Here is a 19,213-nt window from a genome sequence, read left to right on the forward strand (position 1 = left end):
CAGACACATACATTCACACACACGCGCATATATATACACACACACACACACACACACACATACAGAGAGAGTTGGGAGTGTCAGGAATTTCTCTAATTCCATCACAGGATTTTCCATAATCTAACATGGTCCTAGAAACCAGACCATTCTAGAGCATCACAGTACTCACAGTGTGACCCTCCCTCCCTCCCCCCCCAGGCCCCAGCAGTTCAGCATTTGATTGGATCAGGTCTTGGATGAGTTGAACTTGATGGGATTTAGAGTTTAGCCACTCGCTTCAACGTCCATGATCTCCCTGCTGCCACTGGACTTGGGGTCTGTTTGTTTCGACGTCCACAAGCTCCCTGCCAACGCTGGATTTGGGGTTTGTTTGTTTTGTTTCGACGTCCGCAGGCTCCCTGGCGACACCGGGCTTAGGGTTTATTTGTTTCGACGTCCACACAGGCTCCCTGGTGACTAGGGATGAAACGTTTACCGGTTTTAATGATAACCGCGGTAGAATTTCCTGACGGTTAGTAATACGACCATTGCACATGATAACAGGTTCAGTCAGTTTAGTCACCCAACTAATAATTCTGTTCATTTAAAATCCAGGAGTGCCTACAGGAGAAACACTATAGACTCCTAGAGTTCCTACAGGAGAAACACTATAGACTCCTAGAGTTCCTACAGGAGAAACACTATAGACTCCTAGAGTTCCTACAGGAGAAACACTATAGACTCCTAGAGTTCCTACAGGAGAAACACTATAGACTCCTAGAGTTCCTACAGGAGAAACACTATAGACTCCTAGAGTTCCTACAGGAGAAACACTATAGACTCCTAGAGTTCCTACAGGAGAAACACTATAGACTCCTAGAGTTCCTACAGGAGAAACACTATAGACTCCTAGAGTTCCTACAGGAGAAACACTATAGACTCCTAGAGTTCCTACAGGAGAAACACTATAGACTCCTAGAGTTCCTACAGGAGAAACACTATAGACTCCTAGAGTTCCTACAGGAGAAACACTATAGACTCCTAGAGTTCCTACAGGAGAAACACTATAGACTCCTAGAGTTCCTACAGGAGAAACACTATAGACTCCTATATGAGACTCATCCGTGTCTATGTCAATTTCTTACTTTTATTCATGTAAAGTGTGCATGGGGTCATTGCATATACCCAAATGCAACACAAAAGATAGATATGTGTGAGAGAATAATAACAATAGTAATGTAACAACACCAATGATTATAATAACTTATGCCAACAGAAGTGCTTGGTTTTAAATATAAAACTTGGTGAAATGACTTCAGTGTGTATCAGTACTTTTTGAAGATGTCAGCAAGAGATCAGCGTATTTTAACAACACCACGATAATACTGATAACCGTGATCATTTTGGTCGCCATAATCGTTGTGACATCCTCCAGGCATGACGCAGTATACAATCTTATTGGCTGCGTGCCAGTATAAGAGAACATCGAGTTCTGGTGTTGTGTCTTTCGTCTTTGTCCTTTTTCTTGTTAGATTGTCTTGTTAGTTTGTCTTGTTAGATTGTCTTGTTAGACAACTATCTTTATTTACTTGCTAGAATTGACCGCAAAGTCAATACAGCCATCCATCAGGTCATGTCAGGACTCAAAGCGAGCAGGCGGAAACACGTCACCAGATATTAAGTGAGACCAAGTCTTGTGAAACTAAATAATTACACAAGTAAAAAAGAAATTAAGTGCTATTCAAATTATCTATATAAAACCATATGAAATACAATCATGTGTATTATTATTAATATGCTAAATAAACGTATAAAATTGTAAGCGAATATAACTATTAACCATACCAACCAACTGTACTATGTAACCATAGCTACATTTACACTCTCACCAATTACACATACTAATAGAATGTGGAATTTCTTATTTCTTATGGATTCAACTAACAAGGTACGTTTACAGGTAAGTATCTCTTTCAAATGTAAAACAAAATAAAAACTCCTATTTCAGGGGTAAAGGTAAGCAGGAAATGGGTAAGTGCCAAATAGCTTAATGCTAAATAAACTCTGAACAGGTCCTGCATTATTATTATTATTATTATTATTATTAGTGCTCTAATCTGCTTCTAACAATGTAACTATCTTGTGTATTGGTCTCTCTAAATACACTGTACTGGTTGTAGCTTTCCCTTTGCTATCGTATGTGGTGTGGCTTACTAGCAGCTTCAACTTTCTGACTCTACCATCTTGTCCTGGGTAGACTTCAGTGACTCTTGCTAGTCGCCATTCGTTGCGTGGTGGTAGTTCATCTTGGAGAAGGACGATGTCGTTGACTTTAGAGTTCCTTCTGGTTTTACACCACTTCTGTCTCTGTTGTAGGTTGAGAAGATATTCTTTCCTCGATCTTGTCCAAAACTCGTTGGCCAAATACTGAACTCGGCGCCACCTCTTTTGTAGGTACAGATCTTGTTTGATGAATTGTCCAGGTGGGGGCAGAATGATGGTATATTTCATCGTTAGAATGTGGTTCGGCCGTTCGGGGTTAACGGTTCAGGTCCGGATGGGTCGTTCAGAAACTCAGCGGAGAGCGGCCGGCTATTGATGATGGACATGAGTGACTTCGTACAGGTAAGTCCGGAGAGAGGTGCTGTCGAGCCTTTGTGCGGACTGGTCCAGAATGGTAGTCTTTATCGTTCTTATTTGCCTTGGTTCCCTGTCGGGGAATTGAACCCTGGTCTCCCACGTGACAGGCGGGGGGGGGGGGTTTGTTAGTTTCAGCATCCGTGATTCCCCCCCCCCCCCTGTCGCCAGCGAGTTCAGAGTTCAGCTGGTTGGCTTCAGTACCCAGACACTGGCTGCTCCTGTTTGCACTGCTACATGGTTTACACGTCAGCCTCCCTCTCCCTGTGTTGCTCTGAGAGATCAGCAAAGACTTAGGTGTGTGTGTGTGTGTGTGTGTGTGTGTGTGTGTGTGTGTGTGTGTGTGTGTGTGTGTGTGTGTGTGTGTGTGTGTGTGTGTGTGTGTGTGTGTGTGTGTGTGTGTGTGTGTGTGTGTGTGTGTGTGTGTGTGTGTGTGTGTGTGTGTGTGTGTGTGTGTGTGTGTGTGTGTGTGTGTGTGTGTGTGTGTGTGTGTGTGTGTGTGTTGGGTGAAATGTCTAGGGCAGGCTATTCCGTAGATTCCCGTCAGAACACAAAATTCTCTCTGCAAACATTCCTCTGATGTGATGCAACCTCAGGAGAGAGGAGTTGCTGTGTGTGTGTGTGTGACTGTGTGTGTGCGTACACTCATTTGTGAGTGTTTGTAGCACTCAACAAAAATCCATACCATCCCTTTTCTTTTCCCTACACAAAAAACACACACACAGGTTGCATGAGCGGCTAGTTAATGAGGATGTGTTGATTGATTAGGCCTGCAGTAATTAGCTGAGTGTAAAGGCTTGGAAATGTCTATGCTCTGGTGGGAGTGCCCCCCTCTGGGGAAGGACAGAACTGCCCTATGCACCATTACGTATACACACACACACACACTACACTGTCCCATCCAAATCACAGATGCGGTATGAGTCATCTCTGAGGCAGAGCTAATACTGTGTGTGTGTGTGTGTGTGTGTGTGTGTGTGTGTGTGTGTGTGTGTGTGTGTGTGTGTGTGTGTGTGTGTGTGTGTGTGTGTGTGTGTGTGTGTGTGTGTGTGTGTGTGTGTGTGTGTGTGTGTGTGTGCGCGTGTGTGTGTGTGTGTGTGTGTGTGTGTGTGTGTGTGTGTGTGTGTGTGTGTGTGTGTGTGTGTGTGCTTGTGGCAGCATTTTCTCTTCCTGCACAGTGGCCTAAACACTGACCCCAACCATCTCTCCCAGACAAACCCGACGGCTCTCTCTGTGTCTCTCTCTCTCTCTCTCTCTCTCTCTCTCTCTCTCTCTCTCTCTCTCTGTGTCTCTGTCTCTCTCTCTCTCTCTCTGTGTCTCTGTCTCTCTCTCTCTCTCTCTCTCTCTCTCTCTCTCTCTCTCTCTCTGCTAATCTGTTTGTCTATGCAGATGTGTTGGATCACAGCCTACTCTTAGATCACTGGTTGAAGTGAGACTAATGTACTGAACTTATTAACAATACAGGGCAGGAAAGGCTTTTATCTTCTTAAACGGCTGGTCGAGTTTGATGTCAATCACACCGCACTTAAGATGCTCTATAGTGCTTTTGTCGAGAGTGTTTGAACCTTGAACCTTTCGCATGATTTGCTGGTTTGGTCATGCAAACACCATGAGGAAGATTATAACTACGGCCAGTAAATTGCAAGGCGTTACTTTGATCAGCCTGGGAGGAGATCCAGATCTCTTAACGAAGCAGAGAACGTTCTAGTCAAAACAGCCATTTATACCAGTGATTAAATGCTTGAATCCTTGAACAGAAACGCTTAAATTCGTATTTATTTATTTATTTTCCTTTATTGATCAGATTCTTATTGACCTTCTTTGTATTGTTTTGCTCTGTCCAGCAGGTCTGGTCAGTGTACGATCACTGTATTTGTATATAATGCACTGTGGTTAGACTACTAGTGCAAATTGGTGTTATTTGTGATTCGTTGATTGTTGTCTTTTTTATCCAGTTTTTCGTAATGTTACACCAAATGGAATTCACTGAAAATAAAGTACCTCACTAACTAACTAGGCTCACTAGTAGTAGATGTGGATATTACGTTATGTAAGATGATCTGAGTAGGCATTGGCAACCCTCTAATTCACTTACACAAATTAACTGCTGTAGAGAAACCATTGTAAACAGTGCCACCACATGGCACACAGCGGTACTACATGTGCTGCCAAGAAACAACTGGTTTTCTGAAGCCCTGGCTCCTCTCTCTCTCTCTCTATTCTCCTACTTCCACACACTATCTCTCACCTCTTCACTTCTGCCCTTTTCTCACTCTTTCTCCTATCCACTCCTCTCTTCCCCACTTCTTCTCTTCTCCTCTCTTCACGGGGCAACAGTGGCTTCCGATGAGCAGGTTGGCACCTTGCATGGTTGCCTCCGCCGTCGGTGTGTGAATGTGAGGAACAAATTGTAAAGCGCTTTGGATAAAAGCTCTATATATAAAATGCACCACATTTACCATTTCTCTCTTCTTCTCTCCCGCTCCAACAGGAAGTTCTATTACATCACTCTCCTGAGGGATCCGGTGTCTCGTTACCTCAGCGAGTGGAGACACGTCCAGCGGGGGGCGACGTGGAAGACCTCTCTGCACATGTGCGACGGGCGCACCCCCACCCCCGAGGAGCTGCCCTCCTGCTACGAGGGCTCCGACTGGTCCGGCTGCACCCTGCAGCAGTTCATGGACTGTCCCTACAACCTGGCTAACAACAGACAGGTATGGTGGGTGGGGGGGAAGTGCAAACGTTCACTTTGTCGGGGTCGGTTAGTCGGTGGGTGGTCTGAACCAATATAACGGAATATTTTTGGTGCATGCCCACGTTCGACGGGTAAAAAAAGAATAATGATTCTCACTAGGGATGGGCATAGATTTTTTTTTATATTCCAATAGTCGTTAAATATTTTTTTCTTTTTAATTGCGTATATAGTTTTGTCTATAGCTTTGTCTAAAAAAAAATATTTACCTTGTTTTTGTCGGCACCTACACTGTGTGTAGTGTATTGAGACCTTATTAACTGTTACACCGCTGGTTACAGCTCACTGGCCAGGTAGGAGAACAGAAAAGAAAAATGAAGAAAGAGAGGCTGGAGATCAACAGATGTTTTGTACATTTGTCATGTTGTTTTGAACACTAAGTTCACACATTTCAAGCATCGGCGATGTAACGTTCAGAATGAATGCTTTTGTTCCCAAAAGTGTGCTCGCCTGGTCCTCCTAGCGTTATCTGTTAGCTATGACAGCAGCCAGCTAGCTAGCTTGCTTGTTTGCTCACATTCGCTATCAAGTAAAAACAATAGCATACGTTGATATGGAAGCTTAGACATTTTGAACATCAGCGATGTAACTTTCGGAATTAATGCTTTTGTTCCTGGAAATAATGTTAGCCTGCTGCGATTTTTAAATATCTATCTATTAAATACAAAATGTATCTTATCTACAAAATTTTGCAATGACAGCAGCCAGTTAGCTTGGTTTTTTGATTATCAAGTTCGCTATTAACTAAAAACTAAATCTTTGGTACAAGGTAGAAGTGCCGACAAAGGATCAATGGATAGAGTTGGTAGAGGGGATACAGGAAATGGAGAGAATCACACATCTGCTGAGGCTGCAAGAAGAAAAGTTTGAATGGAAATGGGGAAAATGGGAAGAATACAGGAGGGGAAGTAACGACATCACAGAGGTTTGAAAAGGATACAAGGAAATGAATAAAAATGTAAATAAATAATGCAAATGTAGAATGGACCGAAGGACCCATGTCACACTTTTTCTTTACTCATTTTTTGTCGATTTGTTTTATTTTATGTACTGTGTATTGTCTATGAATGTTGTCTATGTATGTTGTTGAAAAAATGAAAATAAAAATGTAAGTTAAAAAAAAAAAAAAATCTTATGTTAACGCGTGGGGGCGGGGGGGGGCCTGTTCGATTAGTATTCAAATAGGTCCCAGTGACTATCGAATAGCAATTTTGTGTAATAGAGCAATAGAGGTTTGCCCATCCCCTATTCTCAATGCGACACCTGACACTCTTCCATGGAACCTAGGCTTATCATGCTAAGCTAATTTGAGTAGCTAGGTCCGTCGTCCTCACTTGTGCCACGGTAGGACAACCGGTGGGCTATATGTGGACAAATCCACATATCCCACACTAGACGAGAGTTTACTTTACATATTCACATATCCCACACTAGACGAGAGTTTACTTTACATATCCACATATCCCACACTAGACAAGAGTTTACTTTACATATCCACATATCCCACACTAGACAAGAGTTTACTTTACATATCCACATATCCCACACTAGACAAGAGTTTACTTTACATATCCACATATCCCACACTAGACGAGAGTTTACTTTACATATCCACATATCCCACACTAGACGAGAGTTTACTTTACATATCCACATATCCCACACTAGACGAGAGTTTACTTTACATATCCACATATCCCACACTAGACAAGAGTTTACTTTACATATTCACATATCCCACACTAGACAAGAGTTTACTTTACATTAGGGATGCTCGATATTGGCTTTTTTACCGATACCGATATTCCGATATTGTCCAACTCTTAATTTCCGATACCGATATCAACCGATACCGATATATGCAGGGTTTCCCCGTCCAAAAAACTGAATAATTTCAGGTAACTAATAATTTCACTGGATATATATATAACAAATATTGTTATTGTTTTTTTTTGTTTTTAAACCGATACCGATATTTTCCGATATCACATTTTACTGCCGATATCGGCCGATAATATCGGTCGGTCGATAATATCGGACATCCCTACTTTACATATCCACATATCCCACACTAGACAAGAGTTTACATATCCACATATCCCACACTAGACAAGAGTTTACATATCCACATATCCCACACTAGACAAGAGTTTACATATCCACATATCCCACACTAGACAAGAGTTTCATTTAACTTTCCTGAAGGTTGCCATGGGGCTACATTGCAGCCAGCTATAGTAAGCACAGGCCATACAGGCCAGAGGCCAGGCAAGAACAGCAAGCTCAAGTGGAGCAGTTAAATGACACAATACTCCCTCCTAGTGGCTGAAATTTAAGTCAACAGTTGACTTCAGTTCCACCAATGACATTCTCCTATAACCTACATTGCAAAGCTAAATTGCTAAAAAAAAATGTGTGGGGTGGGTTGGATGGATTGACTAGACATTTACAGAACCACGCATGCAGGAAAACGCACTCGCAAGACACAAATGCAAAGAAATGTGCCAAAGTGCAAATGCGTTCACAGACCAGTCTCTATTCCTCTCTCTCTTTCACACAGAAACTCTCTTTACCCCTTTTCCTCTCTCTCTCTCGCTCTCTCTCTCACACACACACACACACACACACACACACACTATCCCTTTTATCTCTCTCGCTCTCTGACACACACACACACTATCCCTTTTATCTCTCTCTCTCACTCACACGCACACACACACTGTATCTCTCTCACTCACTCACTCACTGTATCCCCTTTTTCTCTTATTTTTCATACACACACACACACACACACACACACACACACACACACACACACACACACACACACACACAGAGACTGAGTTGGTTAAAAACTCATCACATTCACACCTTTTGATCCTCATGGTTTCTCAGCCTCCCACCTACATGTGTCTGCTGGCTTATCTCATCTCAACTTGATAGGGTGCTATTTCTGCTGCTTCTACATGTGACACACACACACACACACACACACACACACACACACACACACACACACACACACATAATAACAAGCATTCTGCTGTTATTATACACACTGTTGGTGTGTGAGGTGTTGTTGGAAACGTCTTGATATGATACCGATACTACTGTAGATCCAATAGATACCACCGATGCTAGTTCCTATACTTAAAATGTCTACCGATACTATTTCCTATTTCCTATATCGGTTGTTAAGCTGTAAATGTTTCTTAAAAAAAAGAAGAAAAGAAAAACGAGAATTTGCTCAATTGATTTCCTTTGATGACCATTCAAAACCCCAAGGTGCCATCGTTACAATCCAATTTTTTTTTTGTTATTTTCCCTTCCTTTTAAAGTGTCCCTTTCTTGTGTGTTTAAAGTGACCTATGGTGCGTTTGTGTGTGAGCGAGTGCAGAATGTGTGTTGTGTATGTGTACCTCCCCTCCCCCATGCTGCCATGATGCCTGAATTTCCCCAAGGGGATCACTAAAGGAATATTTTATCTTATCTTATCTCTCTAGGTGCGTATGCTGGCGGACCTGAGCCTGGTCGGCTGCTACAACATGTCCACGGTTCCGGAGAAGAAGCGGGCTCAGCTGCTCCTGGACTCGGCCAAGAAGAACCTGCGCGACATGGCCTTCTTCGGCCTGACGGAGTACCAGAGGAAGACCCAGTTCCTGTTCGAACGCACCTTCAGGCTGCGCTTCATCAGGCCCTTCATGCAGTACAACAGCACCAGGGCGGCCGGGGTGGACCTGGACAACGCCACGGTCAGTCTGGGGGGGAAAGGGTTTGGAAAATTCAGTTGAAAAACCCACGTGGAATGAATGTGTGTGTGTGTGTGTGTGGATTCGCGTTAACCATGGGCAGAAAAACGAGAATTGAATTGAAACGGGTTTTTTGAAAATGTATGTAGATTAACGGAACAGAATTGAGAATTTAACCCCGAGACTTCATTAAAAAGTAAATTTAGTTTGAGTTAACGGACCAAAAGAAACGCTGGAGAATTAAATCGAAGCCGATTTTGTAAATGAAATGATTCAAGTTAACGGCTGACTTAAAAGGTGACTTAATTAACCTCAACTACTTAAACTGCCAAAGCCGCTCAAAGGAGAACTGAACCTCTTCCTGCGGAGCCGCGGGAATCATTCCCGCTGACCTGCGTCCGGTCAGAGCCGTCGTCTCTCTCTCTCTCTCTCTCTCTCTCTCTCTCTCTCTCTCTCTCTCTCTCTCTCTCTCTGCTCCATGTGTTATTGATCAAGCGTCTCCAAAAACGTTACAGTCGCGTCGCCCGCCGCTGCCCCACATGTTGCGCCCAGATGATCAGTGCCAGTCGATCCGAGCGCTTTTCAAAGGAGCCGTCTTAATTAAAAACGCCAATTTATGCGCGGCACACTGCGCGGGTCAATAAATCGCAGACATCAAAAAAGCGCTGTTGCTGCCGTTAGTGCTCCCCGCATATTGCTTACATTAGACGCTCCACGCCTCGTCTCTCTGGGATTAAACAAAAATTGAGGGGGGGGGGTCTTGTTCAAATTTCATGTAACTAAAATCTTCTCTCTCCCTCTTTCTTCTTGTATCTCTCTCCCTCCCTCTCTTTATCCTCCTTACATCTCTTTCCCTCCCTCTCTTCCTTTTTTCACATCTCTTTCCATCTGTCTCTCTCTCTCCCTTTTTTCACATCTCTCTTTCCATCTGTCCCCCCCCCCATTTCTCTCTTTCTATCTCACTCTCCATACATCTCTCCCTCCTCCTTTTCATCGCTCCCTCCCTCTGTCTCCTCCTTTACTTCTCATTCCCTCCCCCTCTCTCCCTTTTTTCACATATCTCTTTCCATCTGTCCCCCCCCCCATTTCTCTCTCTCTCCATCTCTCTCTTTCCATACATCTCCCCCTCCCATATTTCCCCCCTCCCTCTCTTTCTCCTCCTTACATCTCTTTCCCCTCCCTCTCTTTCCATCTGTCCCTCCCTCTCTTCCCCCATTTCTCTCTCTCCATCTCTCTCTCCATACATCTTTCCCTCCCTCTCTTTCTCCTCCTTACATCTCTTTCCCTCCCTCTCTTTCTCCTCCTTACATCTCTTTCCCTCCCTCTCTTTCTCCTCCTTACATCTCTTTCCCTCCCTCTCTTCCATATGTTCACATCTCTTTCCATCTGTCCCTCCCTCTCTTCCCCCATTTCTCTCTCTCTCTCTCTCCATCTCTCACTCTCCATACATCTCCCTTTCCCTCCCTCTCTTTCCCTCCCCCTCCCTCCCTCTCTTTCTCCTCCCTCCCTCCCTCCCCCTCTCCCCCCCTCCCTCTCTTTCTCCTCCCTCTCCCCACCTCTCTCCCCCCCCTCCCTCTCCCCCCCCCTCTCTCTCCCCCCTCTCTCTCCCCCACCTCTCTCTCCCCCCCTCCCTCCCTCTCCCCACCTCCCTCCCCCCCTCCCTCCCTCTCCCCACCTCCCTCCCCCCTCTCTCTCCCCCCCTCCCTCCCTCTCCCCACCTCCCTCCCTCTCCCTCCTCTCCCCCCCTCCATCCCTCTGCCTCCCTCTCCCCCCCTCCCTCTCCCAACCCCTCTCTCCCCCCCTCTCTCTCCCCCCTCCCTCTCCCTCCCTCTCCCCACCTCCCTCCCCCCCTCCCTCTCCCTCCCTCTCCCCACCCCTCTCCCCCCCCCAGGTCCAGCGCATCGAGGAGCTGAACGAGCTGGACATGGAGCTCTACGACTACGCCCGGGACCTGTTCCAGCAGCGCTACCAGTTCACCAGGCAGCAGGAGCGGCGGCAGCAGCGCATCAAGAACCACCTGCTGGGGGGCGGCGGCCACCAGGGCCTGGGGCTGGGCGTCAGCCTGTGGCCCTCGCGCGGCGGCAAGCAGAGCCCCCCCCCCTGCCGCCGCGGCGCCGCTGGACGACGGCGAGGGGGGAGGGGACGAGAGAGACGAGGCGGCGGCGGCAGGGGCAGAGGAGGGAGGAGGAGGCAGGACGGAGGAGGCGGGGGCGGGGAACAGGCTTCCCACCGAGGACTACATGAACCAGATCATCAATCGCTGGTAGCAGGAGAACGAGAACACAAACACTACTGTATGTGGGCCACATGTGTTTATACACACACACACACACACACACACACACACACACACACACACACACACACACACACACACACATAGACATACATACACCCATAGGACTGGGGAGGGGGGGGGGGGTGCTGCTTCAGAGGCCGACGGACGTTGCTCGGACAGGTCGGGGGGTTGATGGTTCAAGGTGGTTGCTATGGAGACCGGGAGGAGCGTGTTATCGGCCCATCCATCTGAACAGCTTCTGAGGTTTGACCCGTCGTCGTTTGTTGTTGCTGTTGTTAGCATTCACTTGCCCTTTTTCTCCTCCGCCCCTGCCACGCTCTCTCTCTCCCTCTCTCTCTCTCTCTCCCTCTCTCTCTCCCGCTCCCTCTCTCTCTCTCTCCCCCGCTCCCTCTCTCTCATCATTACACACTGAGTAGAGAAGAGACCTTTTAGAATTGCTGACAACCAACTATCTCCATGCCACCCCCCTGCGCCCTGTATCGCTCCCCCCAACCCCCACCCATCATCTGCCACATTTCAGTCTCGTTCTCCGCGGTCTGGTGTTTGGAGCATGAGAAGTTTAAACTTAAAAGTCTGTGAAGGTTCCCGGAAACACTTTGGAGAAAATAAAAGGACATGCGTACCTCCTGGATGTAGCGCTGCTCCTGCCGCAGGAGGAGGAGCGGGGAACGCTGTGAGAAGCACCCTATTCGCTGAGCTGAACAAAGGAAATGACAAATGTGACGCCACAGGAAAAAGAAAAAAAAAGACTATACCTGATGATGATGATGATATATATATATAAAAAAAAAAAAAAAGCTTTTTGCTTTGAAAAATATCGGCCTCCATTTCAAACCATGAATATGCTGACGGTCTCGTCATTTTAGGACGATCTCGTTCCGTTTTTATCATTTTAGTTTTGTATTGTTTTTTTTATTGTTTTGTTTTTTATTGTTTTTTTTTTCATTTTTGTTTCATGCTTTTTTTAAAGCAGAATTGTAATAACACTGAGACCAATATTGCTGCCTAAAGAAAAGTGATTCCTTTCTTTCTTTCTTTTTTTTCCCTTTTTTATAAATCAAAGCTTAGTGGGTGGATGGACGTATTACAAAAAAAAAAAAATGGACCATAGCCATTACTGATTACTGAAGCCTTGCATCGCTAGGAGGAAAAACACGAAAACAGTGGCCTGTTTAGTCTAGTTAGAGGTTCCTTGACGCGCCAGTTACTTAGCTACTTCATTATCCTCTCCTCCCGACGCCATCTTCAGAATCACACAGAGAGAGTGACCTCCCAATTAACCAGCGCTGCGTCTCCGAAACGGAGCCGGGCGCCCAAAGGGACCCGCGGTCGGCGGCCGTCTCGTTGAAAACTCAACCCGGACGACTGTTTTGAAGAGCTGTAGGGGTGTGTGTGTGTGTGTGTGTGTGTGTGTGTGTGTGGTTCGGAACTACCGGTTGCCATGACGACGTGAGCCCATAATGTAGCGGGGTAGTGGTTTTCACCTCTGCGCTGTTTTATTTATAAATTTTCTTTACTCGATCAGCGGTTTGAAAGCGGCGGGCTCCACACCAGCCCAATGACCGTACTTTTTTTTTTTTTTTTTTTTTTTTTTTTTTCTTCTTCTTCAAGGAGCACACGGCTTTGGGTGACCTGTGGGTGTTTGAATTGGTCTGTGAGCGGTGGTTCGAGGTAGTAGTGGTGCCTCTGTGTACTGGGAACATGTCTAACTCCATTACATCCTTAACTATTACCTGTTCATATGTCTGCATTATGCTACATTGATTTCTCTGTTGACTACTCTGTGCGCATGTGTGTGTGTGTTTGTACGTGAGCATGTACATGTATGTGTGTGTAGTATGCGTGCCTTGTGTGTTTGTGTGTGTATGCCCGATGTGTGTATATGACTGTGCCTGTGTGTTGATGCCTGAGCGCGCGTGTGTGTGTGTAAATAGTATGTACAGTATGCCTTTGATTGGCATAATGTGCATGCCTTTGTAAATAGTATGCGTGACTGAGGGGAGAGAGAATGTCTTGACGTGTGCATGTGTGTGTGAGTGAATGAGTGACGGGTTCCATGACCAATATTTTGCCATTTATCGAGGGTTTGAGCTGAGAGGAAGTCCCTCCCACAGCATGTCACAGCACAGTGTGACCAATCCCAGTGCTCCAAGCTAACCTTCCTCTCTCCCGACGCCCCCCCCCCCTGCTTTCTCCTCTCCTTCACGCCTCTGCGACGTGGGGGGGGGGGGGGGGGGGCTGAATCATCTGAACCAGTCGGAAAAAAACGTCTCCTTTTGTTACTCGTGTCGTCGTTAGCGAACCTGTGAGCGAGGAAAAAAGGAAGTCCCTAGAGGATAAAAGTATTATTCCACTCTGTGAAGGAGGATACAGCAGAGGGAAGACGTCGCAGTGTGATTGAGTCTGAGGCAGCGCAGGCCAGACTTTAGCTCCGGAAAAAGTTGTTTTATTTTGAGTTTCAAACCGGTCGCATCCCGTAGTCTACTTTTCTGGTCAAAGATTAGGATGATTTCGTGAGGGGATGGATAGGAGGACGAGGAGAGGAGGAATGAGAAGTATTGGAACACATCCCAGAGATGATATGGTGCTCTTTTTGTTATGTAGCCTTGAAAGTAGCCCCAAAAAAAAGCAACTAGACTTATTTTGCAGTAACTGCCCCCTTCAGCATATTATATTCTTAAAGTGGAGACGAGCAACACAATACAAGGGCTTGAGGGGGTCGCCCACAACCGCTGTTTCAGAATCTGATCTGCTTACGCCAGACCCATGTTTTGTATAAAAGCCGTTTTGTGGTAATGACCAAATATCTGACTCTGGATCAGATTTAAAGGCTCAATCCAGAACCGGAGCGACACGGCACCACTGTTTTTAATAGTTTACCGTGTTTATTTTCGACCACAGAACATGTTGTGGAACCGTTTGTTGTACCTGTGCCGCATGAGCTATGACCGGTGGCGCGTGATTGGTCGATTTTAGTTGATTCAAATTTCGATTGTAAGACTTCCACGTGAGCGCGACTGCGAGCGGTTCTGGATCGGGTCTTGAAAGGTGGCATGTAGCGAGAGTCCACACACACACACCCATCGCCCCCCTCTATACCCTGTGAACGGTTCAACATTTCAAATTATTTTGAATAAAAAAAAAAAAAAAAATGATTCCAGAAATTGATGCTGTAAAACTATATTCAAAAAATATCTATGTCTCGACAATATCTATTATCCGACGTCTTAAATGATTTCCTTTTGTGAAAATGAACCCTGGCATCATTAACGATTTTTTTATTTTATTTTATTTTTTATTTTATTTTTTATTTTTTTAAATAAATGCAAGCTGTGTTTCTAAAAGAGAGAGTGCACTGGACTCATTTTGGAGCGGTGTGTGCAAGACTGTCTCTGGCTCCCTCTGTATACATCATCCTGGGTTTGTTTCTCATCATTGCAAAGAATGAACCATCAAGCCACCAATTAAAGATATTTCATTTTTACAGAGCGGTTGTCTTCCTGTGTTGTGGTTCCTTCTGCACGTCACGCTTCCTTGCCTTTGTTTCCGCCTCATCTCTCCTCGGCAGCAATCTGACTCGACGTCTAAAGGGGAAATACATTCACTCTCAATCAGATTATCATGGAGGTCTCGTACGACACATTCACGTCCACTGCATCTGTGAGGCCTGTTCAATGGAGAGATCAATGAATTCTGAAGTGTCGGGATGAATGTAGAAAGAAATCTATCCTGTAAAATGTATATTAATCAAAGTTTAGATGTGTATAAGGTGCGTTCATCTATTTAATTATTTATCTATTTTCAATCATGCAAACGGTACTGTGAAGCAATACCTCAGTGGGAAATTAATGAAACCATGCATTTAGAAAAAGACATTCACACTGAATCAGGCTCTTCACATCAGATCCTCCTGACTCATGGAATCCTTGCCCAGATAAGATATGCCTTTATTGATCCCCTTGGGGAAATTAGGGTGTCATAGTAGCATGGGGGAGGATTTTTAACTCCTCATCTAAAGTAGTGATCAATGGCATCCCCATAGCTATGGTGTGTTCTACACGATTCCTTGGTGTTCTGCTTGATGAATCCCTATCATGGAAACCTCATATCACAGCCATAACTACAAAAATGGCCAAGAGTATTGGTATTCTTGGAAAAACATGTCACTTGCTGAGCACCGAGGTTGCCACAATGTTATATTACTCTATGGTTTACCCATATATCAATTACTGTAATTTAGTTTGGGGTAGTACTCATCAGACCAAACTTGAGCCCATATACCGTCTGCAGAAACGAGCTCTAAAAATAATCAGCTGTGTTCAACGAAGTCATTCTTCTCAGCCTCTATTCCATAAGTTAGGTATACTCAGTGTTTATCAAGTGAATCATCTTCAGACTGGTTTATTTGTGCATAGTTCTTTAAACAGAGCCCTTCCCCCTTTTTTTCATGACATGTTTGCCCACAATCACCAAATTCATAATTACCCCACACGTAGTTCCTGTTTGCTTAGACCACCCTTTTCCCGTTCTTCCCAATCTCAGTTTTGTTTGCTCTACCGAGGGTCAAAGTTGTGGAACTCTTTGCCTCCACATATTTTGGAATTTTCTTTTCTGAAATTCAAAAGAGCACTGAAATCTCATCTCCTAGATCACCAATACTTCCCATATGGACTTCCTTTACAAACTGTGGTCTGATGGCTTGTTGTATTTTGTTATTGCATTTTCGTTTTATTATATATTCTTCCTGTCATTAATTGTTTTCTCTACCAGAAATCGTATGGCATGGGTGCCTGCTTCAGTGTCTATGTAGGCCTGCTTGTGTGTGTTTGTTTGTTTGGGGGGGGGGGGGGGGGGGGTTTATATTTTATCTTGATATAATGTAATTTTGCTTCCTGGTGAATGCCACATGCAAGCCCCTTGAGGGTTTTTAGGCAATTCTCCTACACATCCCTTGTGGATTATATTGTATTATATATGTAATTGTTTTTATATGTGTAAATAAACAAACAAACAAACAATAGTAGAAAGACATAAATATAGGCAATGCATATTTGTATATAATAAAAAAAAAAATATTGGAAAAAATAAATATACATTGTAAACAATATAATTAACTCTGAATATGAGAAAGTAAACCATGTAATCAAAGGATAAAATGTTCATTGGATTTAATTGTTAGGCCTCCACGCATCCACAATTAGCATGTACACACACACACGCATCATGCAGATGTTATGGTCCCGGGAGACTGCGCTGCCCTCCGGCTTGCCTCTGTGCCGCGTCGTCTACAGACCGGCGACGGGGCTCTATAGGTAAAGGACATTTCTAGCAGGCAGTCGCGCACACACGCACACACTAAACCGTGGGACCGTGACCCCATAAAGCAGCCTGGTCCCCCACTAACGACAGCGTCAGCCCCAGCCCTGTCACCGCTGATCTACGGCCTAATTCAATCTGCAGACACACCACGGTCTGTAGCACACGTACACACACACACACACACACACACACACACACACTCCTTCCTCCGGTGGGGTGGTTTGGGGGCCTGTGCGTGGAAGCAGCCTGGGGCTGACTGGGTACTAAAAGGTGGTGTATAAATAACACTCCATGCCCTTGGTGGAGTGCAGACCTTCACCCCCCCCCCCCCCCCCCCCCCCCCCCATCTCATCATCAACAGCCTGGCGATCTTTCAACTTTGACCCCCCCAGGCAGGGCTGTAAAATGATTTCCCTGGACGTCGAGAAGTGGAGGCGATAGGTTGTAGGGCAGAGGGGAGGCAAACAGACAGCAACCACGAGAGAGAGATGAGATGGAGTAGCGAGTGAGACTGAAGGCTAGATCCACAAAGAATGGATTGCACGGAGCAAGTTGCACCCTTACTTACAATTCATTATGCATTGAAAATGGGGGACCCTGATGTAAACGAGACGAAAGTATTTCTCTGGTCTGCATCCCCTTAACAATTGTGTGTATTGAGCCGTACTGTATTGTACCCATTCTGCAATCTGTTAATAAAATTTCCAATCAATCAATCTGCACGGTGATTGATTGAATGAAAATGTTATTAACAGATTTCAGAATGGGTACAATACAGTACGGCTCAATACACACAATTGTTAAGGGGATGCAGACCAGAGAAAGACTTTCGTCTTGTTTACATCAGGGTCCCCCATTTTCAATTCATCATGAATTGTAAGTAAGGGTGCAACTAGCACCGTGCAATCCATTCTTTGTGGATCTAGCCCTGAGTGTGAGTAGAGAGAGAGGGTAGTAGGTAGAGAGACGAGGGAGACGGAGAGGGTATAGAGAGAAACGAAGCAAAGGGAGGCAGAGAGGACATGGAGACAAGAGGATGTTTTGCCAGAGAGATGAAGAAGGAGGAGATGATGGAGGGGGGGTGGGGGTCTGGCAACTGGTACACGCTGTACTGGACCCGACTCACTCTTTAATCCTCCCCTCAGCTCTGGTTCGCTGTCAATTCAAGTGCAGCCGAACAAAACAAACAATAATGGCTCGGTTACTGCAGTGGGCAGTTTTGTGTGTGTGGTTGTCCTATCCTTGTGAGGACCAAATGCCCTGAAAAGGATGAGCAAAAAATCTGTTGAAGTGAGGACATTTTGGCCAATCTTCACTTTAAAATAAGCCATTTTAGGGGTAAAGGGTTAGGTAAGGTTATGGTTAGGGTTAAGGTAAGGGATAATGCAGTGATGGTCACAGGTAGGATAAGGGGCATGGGAAAGAATGTCATCCATTTAACATAGTCAATAGTCCTCAAGTCAAAGAGACTATAGCAATAGTTATGCAAGTGTGCGTGTTCGTGCACGTATGCACATGTGCTTGGGGTGTGTGTGTTGGTGTGAGCAATGCCCTCCCTCTCTCCGAGACCACTGGGAATCCGGCTCTGAATGATTGTATGGGTTTTGGCGGTAGTCCATTATTAGGAGGTCGGACCGGCCAAAGCTCCCCCTCTCCGGTCCCATGCCTCTGTCATGAGCACAAAGAAGCTTTGGCGTTATTATGGCTTATTTTCAGCGTGGTATTCTGCAGATAAGTTCACACTGAGTCCTTCTCTTCCGTGTATTTGAGCCAGGCTATTGTGCTACCGGAGGGCCGTCCTCTTGGCACCGCCACCGGTCACGACGGGACTGGTGTTTTGTCACTGGTTGAGTCGTTTTCGATGTTGGCACGGCGGACCTTCATCACAAAATATACAATATGTGTGAACTGGCATACGGGGGATAGAGTCGCATATGGTTTCAATAGCCTTTTCTGCCGCCGGTCGTCAGGGAAATGTGCTGCTGTGCTGGATATCACAGTGCAGTGTACAAAGGATGCAAAGTAACACGGTACTTTTACTCAAGTACAGTAGTCAAATTAAGTAGAATTTTTATGGTACTTGAATATTTTCTTTTCCAAACCCTGCAGAAACTGGTTACATCGAAGAGGGCGGTTTTGCACCCGGGACATGCATCATTTGATGATTGTGGTGCACTTTAAAAGATTGTGCACCTGAAAGAGGAAGTCATCGGAGCCACTAGCCGCTTTCACACGAGGCTGCAAGCGCCGGGCCGAGTCCAGGCCGACTGACATCAACGTCGCGCCCTGGTGCGAAATAGCTTTTCCATTCCATTCACCCGAAACTTTGAAGACGTGTTTACCGATTTTCTAAGCAGTTATCTCCTCGTGCTGCATGAAATCTTCATCTGCTTAACCCCTGCAACATAATACTTACATCATAACATGACATTACAGTAAACAGGACAAAGGACTAGAGACTTGGACTAGTACACACAC

The 19,213-nt window shown here is 45.3% G+C and overlaps 1 protein-coding gene across 1 annotated transcript; it reads left to right on the top strand.

Annotated features, from left to right (window-relative positions):
* Nucleotides 1-2,580: 2,580 nt before the first annotated feature.
* LOC311225715 (heparan-sulfate 6-O-sulfotransferase 1-A-like) lies at nucleotides 2,581-11,508 on the top strand (the record flags this gene model as incomplete). Its single annotated transcript, XM_084311109.1, is given in 6 exon segments — nucleotides 2,581-2,604; nucleotides 4,464-4,468; nucleotides 5,108-5,330; nucleotides 8,872-9,120; nucleotides 11,009-11,211; nucleotides 11,213-11,508. Coding segments are annotated over 6 exon segments (876 nt in total). The 3' UTR covers nucleotides 11,385-11,508.
* Nucleotides 11,509-19,213: the final 7,705 nt, after the last annotated feature.

Source organism: Notolepis coatsorum (assembly GCF_963971535.1).
Source record: "Notolepis coatsorum genome assembly, chromosome: 3".
Classification (NCBI taxonomy): domain Eukaryota; kingdom Metazoa; phylum Chordata; class Actinopteri; order Aulopiformes; family Paralepididae; genus Notolepis; species Notolepis coatsorum.